Source organism: Antedon mediterranea, chromosome 7, assembly GCF_964355755.1.
Source record: "Antedon mediterranea chromosome 7, ecAntMedi1.1, whole genome shotgun sequence".
Classification (NCBI taxonomy): domain Eukaryota; kingdom Metazoa; phylum Echinodermata; class Crinoidea; order Comatulida; family Antedonidae; genus Antedon; species Antedon mediterranea.
Window position 1 is genome coordinate 9,056,401 of NC_092676.1, and position 9,844 is coordinate 9,066,244.

The window sequence follows — 9,844 nt, forward strand, 5'->3', positions numbered from 1 at the left end:
GTTGTATAGAAATAGAAAGTGAAAAACATATGTTGTACACCTGTAACAGCATTCAATCAGATTTGAGGAAGTTCCGTAAACTGATCGGTTAAATGTATTCCGACTAATGAAACATTACGGTCAGGTTTCCCCGAGTGGTAAGACATAATTATAGGAACTCAGAACACGCTTGTTAATGAACTCATCTCTTTATTTACATTTAGTATTTACAAATCTTGCATTATTTATAAAACAAGCAAACGGATTATCACTTGGAATTTATTTAAGATAGAACTATTTAAAAAAATTTAATTAATAAAAGCAATATTATGTTCAAAATGTAAAACTATACAATTTTATAAAAGTACCCAAACAAAACATAATCTTATAATGCAATATACCATTTTATCATATTTATTTATATTATATCGAAACTCTTTTTAATACTGAATATCAATCTTTATATCGTTTTAGCTCTGTAATATAAATTTTCTCTGTATACATGTTTGTTTTATCTAGACTTCAACACAATTTCAAAATATTTTACATAATCTTCCTCTGTCTGCGTAATATCACTTAAATATTCATTGATAAATAGATAGATAGACAGACATATATACTGTAACCTTCACCATATTGTTGTTTATCATTGCAATAAAAGTGGGTTGCCCCCACAAAAGAGAAAAAAAATATATATTGCTGAAATTAAGCCTCAATAAATAATATTGTTGAGAAGAGGAACACATTTATACAGTATATAATTATATCCCATTTTCATGCATAAAGCAATAGTATCTGCCTCTGAAGCACCACCAACAAGATATTATTTTTTTAAAATATATCCCATGTATAAGCAATATTATTATCTATCTGCCTCCGACGTCTCCAAGCACCATGAACAAGCATTTTGGAACATCTTCATCCACGGTGACGCTTGTAATGTCTCCCGCCAATCTTGCGGCATCCATGGCCATTGCCACGTCAAAGTTGTACGCTCTGGATGAGGCATGATCGCCAGATGACGGCCATCTGCGGAGCAAATTGCCGCTACGCCATTGGGTGAGCCATTGGGGTTCAACGGGTATTCAGTTGTCACTTCTCCTTTGTCATCGACAAAGCGCACTGGTGCAAGATTTTCAGACAGAACTGTGTCTTTTGTTTCTTTGTTAGAAAACTTCATGTGCCCTAGAGAGAAACAATTTGAGTTGAGTAAATTTAATAACATTTTTAGTTAAATTAAAATATAAGTTTGTACTAAGCATCCATCATTATCAAGAGGTATCAATATCTAACCTTCTCCATGCTGTGTCCAGACACCAAGCACAGAGCCTTCCATTCCTTTCAGCATTAAAGCAGGGCTTTCATTAATCTTTACAGCAACAAAACGAGACTCAAAACGCTCGGAAAGATTATGAGCAAGATGGACTCCTTGCTGAGCTGATGCTGCGTCTAAAAGACAATAACAAATAATTCATAATAAACAGTCTGTCAACAAATGGATATCAAAAAGTAGTTCATATTTTCTTTTTACTTGTCAAAGAGGCATTACATGCTTTACACCGGTGTCCTACTACCACTACACTACTTACTAAATATACCTCATGATACCTTACCTGTAGTAAGCTCCTTGGTGACATCTGGAGCAACCCAGCCTAGCAGGCCCATTAGTTGGCAGCCATTGCATACACCCAGTGAGAAAGTGTCTTTCCTTGCTCTAAATGCATCAAACTGAGCACGCACAGCTGGGTTGAACAAAATAGTTGCTGCCCAACCTAAAATGATTAATAAACATTATTTAAATAAACTAGAATAAATATTTATTTAGGTTACTATCTGTCTAATACTAGTATAATACTTGGTTACTGCTCCCGCATGTATTTTTGCTATGCTACAAAAAGTGCAATCAGAAAAGTATACCTTTTGCAGAACCACAAACGTCTGCAAAACTGAAGCCACCAACAAAAACTACTCCACGGAATTGATCGAGGGTGACTTTCCCGCAAGCTAAATCTTGCATATTGACGTCCCATGTTTCAAAGCCAGCCATGTGTAGTGTTGAACTCATCTCTCGATCTCCATTACTGCCTTCCTCACGGATCACAGCAACCTTTGGTTTCATTCCATCTATGGAAGGCCAATTATGATTATGTATATGGTAACTAATGAGCCAAATTTAACTCGTATTACTTTAACAAATTAAAATTCAGAACAAGATAATCAATATTCCAAAATTGGTTCTAACCTTTAGAGCATCCCTTTTTAACAGAATTCAAATTTGTTGCAACAGGGTCAAAGGTTAATTTAAATGGTGGTGCTGTTCTATTTGCTAAATTGCGTTGCTCCACTTCAACACACTCTGGATTTGCTTGTAGTTTTTCCAGTTGAAAACTAGTCTCTTCCCACACGTCTCTAAGAACAGTCATCTTTTCATTCAAGACTTCTTTCTCATTTACCGAGATGACAACCTATAATTTACATGTAAAATATTCAGATTCATTCTAAAAACCATCATAAATGATAAATGATCGTAAATAAATGTTCAAATATTGCTTCCATTTAAAAAAAACAAAAACTTACCATTGACCCTTGACCTGATCCACTAGAGTGACCAATTAGAGAACAAAGGACATTATTGTCACTGAACTGTCTACAAATGTCCTCACTAGCATTAGCTGTTACTTCTAACACCAGCCCTACTTCTTCAGCAAACAGAATATCAATTGCAGTTACTGAAAATAAATATATAAAGTCTTACAATGTATTATTGCTTACCAGAGGTTCTGGAACTATATGAAAGATTAAAATGACACTTTACAGATCCATTCGAGGCATTTATAGAGATAGCATAATGCTTACCATCAGGTTCGGAAAGTTTGACGTCAATACCACAATTCCCAGAAAACGCCATTTCTAATAATGTTGTTACAATACCGCCATCACTAATATCATGACCAGCTGATATTTTTCTATCTACAAAAGGATACAAAAGACAAAGTTGAATTCATATCTCTAAAGCTCTGTCTACACTATCAAACTTTATGTGATGTGATATGTCCATATATGGACATGATATCATATCACTACCATTTTTGGGAATTTCACTACCCTATTTAGGCGCATCACATTTTTTTGTCAAACTAGTTTGATAGTGTAGACAGCGCTTTATATTATAACTACAAGTAAATGAATTTATTGTAAACGTCTAATTAATAAGTCTATGAAAATGACTACCTTTGATAAGATTTTGCGTTGTGTTGAAAGCCCTTACAAACGTTTCCGGTTCATCGAGATCAGGCGAGGATTGTCCGAGTTGATTATAGCACTGAGCGAGGGCACTACCACCTAACCGGTTATGCCTTTTACCAAATGAAACCCAGAGCAAAGTCCCTGAAATAGAATATGTAAAGTCTTGTTTATAAATATATTATATTTTTTGTTTGTTTAGGTAGTTAATTTAATTGTACCTAACAAAATGTGCAATGTTATATTCACTTTACCTTTACTGTCTGGACATTTAAGGTCAGGGGTCACAGTTGCAGTAATATCTGGGCATGCCACATACACAGACACAACCAATGCACCTAAAAAATTGTAATTGATATTTCATTATTAGTAAGTAAATGGAGTAAAGAAGTGTATTAGTGTATTCAAGCTTAACTTATTAAAATAATTCACAATATTGTACATCAGACTCTATACTAGTTATTAACAAGCATGAAATGTCTAACCTGGAGCTTTGATCGTTTCAGAGCCTATCCTGGCAGCCATACTCAAAGAGTCCTTCCCACCATCCACAGCAACACCCAACTTGCCCATCACCTCGCACATAGCCTCGCATGCATCATACAATGCAGCACCCTCACCAGGAAGCTTCGCTGGCCACATCCAGTTACCGCTACATTTGACATCTTTAAGATCGGAGACCCTAGCAAACACAAGATTGGTAAGGGCTTCTCCTACAGACATCCTGGCACCACAGCCAGGATCGACTAACCCTTTAATAGGCTGCTCTCCAATGGCTGTAGCTGAGCCTACAGTTTCAAAGTGGGAGAGTGCGATAACAGCAACATCAGCGAGTGGTGTGTGCAGGGGGCCTACACATTGCTGCTGGGCTATCAGGCCCGTGACAGCACGATCAACCTAACAGAAACAATATATCCTGGTTATACACTTTCCATATTCCTTCACACAAATAAATTATGCAATATTAAAGATAAACAGATCTTTACCTTATTAGTCAAAAATCTTTTACTGGCTACTGAAGGTAGACGCAGAACACGGTCGAGTGCACATCGGACAGTCAACCCATCAGGTAGTGTTAACTGCTTAAGTTTTGGTTTACATCGATCATACTTGAAAACCTGAGAGAAAAAAAAATATAATTCTATATAATTTTACAGACAGAAAGAGACACTATTATTATAACACATAATTATTTTCAATGGTTATTTATGATGAAATCTGTGAGATTGAGAAAAGGTGACCTCAGCTGAGATTTGAACCTGGAATCTTCTGCTTGATATGCAGACATACTACCATTACACCACTGATGCATTCATGGTATGGTTCAAACTTATTACCGACACTACTCTACTATCAAGTCTCCATCATACCTTTTGCGGCATCTTCCCAAGAACCCATTCAAGTTGGAGATCAACTGGATAAGTAAGTGCTGTTCTTTTTATGCTTGGAGGTTCTGCATCACCCTTACCAGCTTCCACTTTCTTTTCCACCTCAAGACGAATCTGAAACAAAACAAAATATTTTTGTATTGCAAAACTCTTATGCACTCTATCTGTGCATGAAAAGGCATTCTTCAAAATTAGTAACACTGTAGTATTTAAATGCGTTTTTTCATACTTATCCCACAGTAAGCACAAACTTGCCAATTACAGGATGGATAAAATATTTTATAGTTTATCGTGCTTATAAACTAAGTTTTATTTCAGGCTTAGGGAGTGAAGTTGAAAGAGTCGTGAGTTACAACCCTTGACCTTGATTGAACCCTTGACCTTGGAATTGGAAGGCAAGCATGTTAAACCACCAAGCAACAGCTCCACTAAAAAAATTTAGAATAAAGTAGGTAAAAAAAATCATCCAAATATTACCTTCCCATCACCTGTAATGTCACCAACAAAAACAGCTGGACATTTCTCTCTGTCACAAATATCTTGAAGTTTTTCTTGATCCTCAGATCGTATTAGTATGGCATTGGACTCCTGGTATTCTGCACCCCATAGTTCTAAGGTGTTGATGGTTGGATCACCTAGTTGGAATTCCTTAGCTTTTATTAGAGCACCTGCAGGTTCACATATCTCCTTTAAAACATTACCTGTACACAAAAAAATGATTTAATTGGTCAGATGTTAGCCATAGTTTGACATAAAAATAAGTACATTTGTCTGACAAAGTGTCCCCTTAATAGGGATGTCCCAAATGAGGGGTGCTACTGTACTTAGTAAAATAATAAAAATAAGCACATTGCATGCAAACTCACCATTGCCTCCAGCTCCTTGATCATGTATACTACATATAGGGTTTGTATCAACCATCTCAATGCACGCCCTTATAACTCGGTTTAGTTTCTGTTCCATCTCCGCATCACCGCGCTGCACGGCTTCGAAGTCCAGTTTTTCTGTATTGTCACCTTGAACTTGAATGGAAGATGCAGCGCCCCCACCGACTCCGATGCGATAGATTGGTCCACCAAGTTTTACAATTTTCATTCCTGCATGGTAAAAAATTATTCATCAGTCAATAATTAGTTTTCAATGGAGAAATAAAAACAAAATATTTTATCAGGTTACTATAATATTATTTTATATGACAGACATATAATATCTATGTGGAGACAACAATAATAAGAAGTACAGTATTTTTTATGGTGTTGTATTTAGTTTGTTTAACAAACCTTTTTCTGCTTCGTCTTTAGTCGCATGCATACTCTCAAGCATCCCAATACCCCCGCTGAACATAATGGGCTTGACCCACTCTCTTCTGTCGCTCTCAGTAAGCATCATGCCAAATGAACGAGAGAAACCGGTTAGAACGGGTTCACCAAACTTGTTGCCGTAGTCAGATGCACCGTTGCTGGCCTCTACAGCAACCGACAGAGCAGGCGCCATGTTGCTAGGATAAACCATATTTTTGTCCTCCCATGGAAGGTCATACCCTGTTTAAACAAATGTTCAATCAATGATAATAAATAATTAATTACACTGAATATATAACATTTATAAAAAGCAAAATTATGTAATTAAGCAAGCAATTATGCCTGTTCACTGCATGCGTTACTTAATATCTTTCATCCCATACTCTATTTATACATATAAGTGCCAGTAAATGAATATCTTTTAATTGTTGTTACTTTGCAAATCTTTGATAAGGTTTATCCTTTATATTTGTATATTTGTTATGTTTTATTTTCTGTTATATTTGTATTTATTTTGATTTTTGAGCGAGTAAAGTCTGACATCAATTTTCATAAGGACTACAAAATCTAATTTTTAGATTTATATAATTTACCTGGAATGTTCAAATTTCCAAAACAGTAGCCTGCAGTGCCAGCCACTACATGTGCCCCCTTCCCTGCAGCCTGAACATCACGTATCCTACCCCCAGTACCAGTTGTAGCCCCTGGGAAAGGTGCAACCCCAGTTGGAAAGTTATGGGTCTCTGCTGTGAAGATGATATGCCTGAGTGGTTCAGATTCCTCCATCACACTTGCTGACCCGGGATTGGCTGGTTTGAGAACTTTGACCTTATGGCCTTTGATTGCACTGAAAATCAAGTAAAGTCATCAAAGTGAGAAAAAACAGTATAGGTTCATTGACAACATTTAAAGCTCTGTCTGTCCCCAAATATGGTAGTGATATGACATCATCATATCCATATATGGGCACATCACATTTTTTTACATAAAAGTTGATAGTGTAGACAGAGCTTTAGGCAATACTTTGTGGTTCAACAAAATGTGAATAAATATCATTTACGATGGAAATTATGCCTGTAGTATTTTATGGGCTATTTCATGACACCCTCTAGAACTAATAATTTCAGGTATAATGCCTAATTCTGTCCAGCACAACAAGATTTATACAAGAGTCATAGACACCATTCCAGTGAACTATATCGTGATTCGATTCGGAAAATATGGATATAAATATAAAAGCCACGTAAAATGTTAAGATACCTGCTGTTATCCGAGAATTTAATGACGTTGTTATCATTGCTGGTAGCTTGCGTTGACATCACCATCTTGAATAAAGAATGATCTTTTTCTTCTCCATCGATTACCATCTTACCCTTAAAAAACCAATGACGACTATGCTCACTAGAAAGAAGACAGAAAGCAAGAAAAAACCATTTGTGGGAATATTTTCAGGAATTTCTAAATACAGTAATGAAAGCTGAGAAATGTTGCATAGATGAAAAGAATTTAAGTAAAGAATGGTCTATGTCTTAGGATTATCCATGGTTACAAATACTATTTTACTTTATTTTAGGCTAGAAGGCAAATAGACAATGCCACAATTGTTTTTCACCTGTTTTTTTTTTCAGGTATATATTGAGGCAGATGGTATCTTTGTTCTTTTTGACTGTTTTACTTCATTTACTTTATTTTTACCTCATTTTGATTTAGCTATTTAGCATATTCTATTTATATCTCTATCCAATCACTGATAAACTCACAGCATTGCAATATTGTATTTTCAATAATTTAGGTTTGTATTAAATAAAGATATTACTTTTACAAGACAGTAAAGAATGTAAATAAATATTCATGACCATCATTCACAGATGGTAAAACTTCATGCGACTAAAACTAAAGTGCTTTGTACCTGTTAGACTGAGCCAAGTCAAAGAGTTCAACACTTGTTGGATTCCGTTTAACCTTTTCAATAAACATGTTGGTGTAAAAGTCTATGTCCCACGTATCAAAGGCAAGTCCTGCAGTAAGAATAATACAAAATGTTTATAATGCAATATTAATAATAGAAATCTTCATCAACCATTTATTGGTCATGATAAGCTTTGGTTTATAAATTCAATAACAATGAATTCTTAAATGAACAATGTATCCACAGACCGATTAAATAATTACTGTACAGTAATATTAACTGGTTACTAGAACACACTTAAAAGAATATGAAATCATGTTGGATGTTAAGCTAAATGTAATGTTAAAGACCTATTCCCTACAATTTTTGCCTTGTCTTTTCTGTTTTATGGTAAATTATGATAAAAAGAAAGAAACAATACACATGCACAATGCATGTTATGATTTATAGAAAGTCTCTAAATGATTAGAATCAATTTATTTTTCAAATTTTTAACAGTTTTAAAGACGAAAAAGTTATCGCATACATATTTATTTTTACATTAAATGTAGTTTGTGACCTATAATTAGATCTAAAAACGTAGGAAATGGGACTTTAATCATAATATAATGATATACAGTATCAACACAAAGTTACCTATATTAATTTTAAAGTTAAGTTAATAATAGAAAAAACTGAAATAGAATTAAAAAACACAGGAGTTTAACACAGTTCAAAGTTCATCTATACTTGGGGAACATGATTGAGAGTACTACAATCACCTAATTCTTTGTTTGCCTTTTCCAGAGCAACTTTCCCTTCACCTATAACATCAATTTCAAAGACTTCTTCTGGTTTAGCTTTAATTTCAAAGCTGCTGATTGGTTCGTGGTAGTGACATTCCGTCATACGATCGTGAAGTACGGCTACCAGTAGCTTCTCTTCCTCGGGGCTGATAGACGCAGCAATGCCATGATCGTCGGCTACGTTTATAAGATAGCGAATAGAACGCTCAATACGAGTCACATGGTTGATTCCAGCCGATTGGCAGATTGAGACAGCATTTGTTGACCAGGCCGTAGAGAAGTTCAACCTGTGTGTATAAAAATTAAACTTATTATATCATATACAGTAGATAGTGTAATGTAATGCCCATGATATTAAATATACAGTCAACATATTCTGCCATGCATGTTTATGCCCACCTTTCTTAATTTATGCCTATTACCTTGTTGAACAACAAAAATTATGACTTTTACTTTTTCAGATATTACCTACCGAATAACAAAACATACAGTATTATTTATTAATACTTATTCTCAACTGAAACCGACACTAACACTGTACGACTAGACAAGAAGGGTAATTTGTTAATTAAAAAACATTTTCTGACCTAGGCCCAATTTCAATCAGAAGTCCATCAGGTTCTTGATCATCTTCAACTATGATTGACTTGGTCAGCAGGCTAAATTCTTCAAAAGGGGTACCTAAGATCCATTGTATTTTCTTCTGTTCTTCACCACTGAGGCAATCTATGAAAATAATACACAGTTTAATTGACATTTTCAAAATAATATTAGTTTGGCAAAACAATTTATTAAAATTTAAATTAGAAAGGAAGAGTACCTACCTCCGTTTACTTCCACATTAAAACAAATTTCCGTTTTTAAATCTTGCAATTTAGAATTTTCCAACTGCTTTGCTAATTTCTTCCACAAAACATTTGAAGCCCCTGGGAGTAATGCCGGACTTTTATAAAACCGAGTAATGATAGTCATATTCTTTAAAAAAATAAATTATTAAATATTAGATCTATATTATTTTATATATTATTATTTATTATTATTGATGTTTACACTAAAAAAGTATAACTATAAAGTATATGACTTATAATAATAATAATAATAAGCTTTATTTAATCACGGATACTTAACTTCAACTGAAAGTTGTTTTTCAGTAAGACCGTGTTTAAAGGAAAACACCAACAAAAATAAATGTAAAAAGACCTTAATTACTATCAAAAGAGAAAAAAAAAAAAAAAAACA

General features: G+C 34.5%; 1 protein-coding gene across 1 annotated transcript; it reads right to left on the reverse strand.

Annotated features, from left to right (window-relative positions):
• Window positions 1-551: 551 nt before the first annotated feature.
• LOC140055724 (phosphoribosylformylglycinamidine synthase-like) lies at window positions 552-9,610 on the reverse strand. Its single transcript, XM_072101104.1, has 21 exons — window positions 9,430-9,610; window positions 9,193-9,331; window positions 8,582-8,892; window positions 7,821-7,929; window positions 7,172-7,312; window positions 6,505-6,758; window positions 5,891-6,151; window positions 5,477-5,707; window positions 5,088-5,311; window positions 4,593-4,724; window positions 4,209-4,340; window positions 3,708-4,119; window positions 3,477-3,560; window positions 3,211-3,366; window positions 2,836-2,949; window positions 2,557-2,708; window positions 2,222-2,444; window positions 1,897-2,103; window positions 1,593-1,751; window positions 1,273-1,428; window positions 552-1,164 (listed from the first exon to the last, which is right to left on the reverse strand). The coding sequence occupies exons 1-21, from the start codon at window positions 9,575-9,577 to the stop codon at window positions 842-844; spliced, it is 4,068 nt and encodes a 1,355-aa protein (XP_071957205.1). The 5' UTR covers window positions 9,578-9,610; the 3' UTR covers window positions 552-841.
• Between the last annotated feature and the right edge of the window lie 234 nt (window positions 9,611-9,844).

What these genes read in the sequence shown, in the direction of transcription:
- LOC140055724 (XM_072101104.1), bottom strand. Translation starts at nt 9,577, where the DNA reads ATGACTATCATTACTCGGTTTTATAAAAGTCCGGCATTACTCCCAGGG. An exon ending in CTGATTGAAATTGGGCCTAG is followed by an intron (nt 8,893 to 9,192) that starts GTCAGAAAATGT and finishes TTATACACACAG; the next exon opens with GTTGAACTTCTCTACGGCCT. An exon ending in CGTTTGTGGTTCTGCAAAAG is followed by an intron (nt 1,752 to 1,896) that starts GTATACTTTTCT and finishes TAATCATTTTAG; the next exon opens with GTTGGGCAGCAACTATTTTG.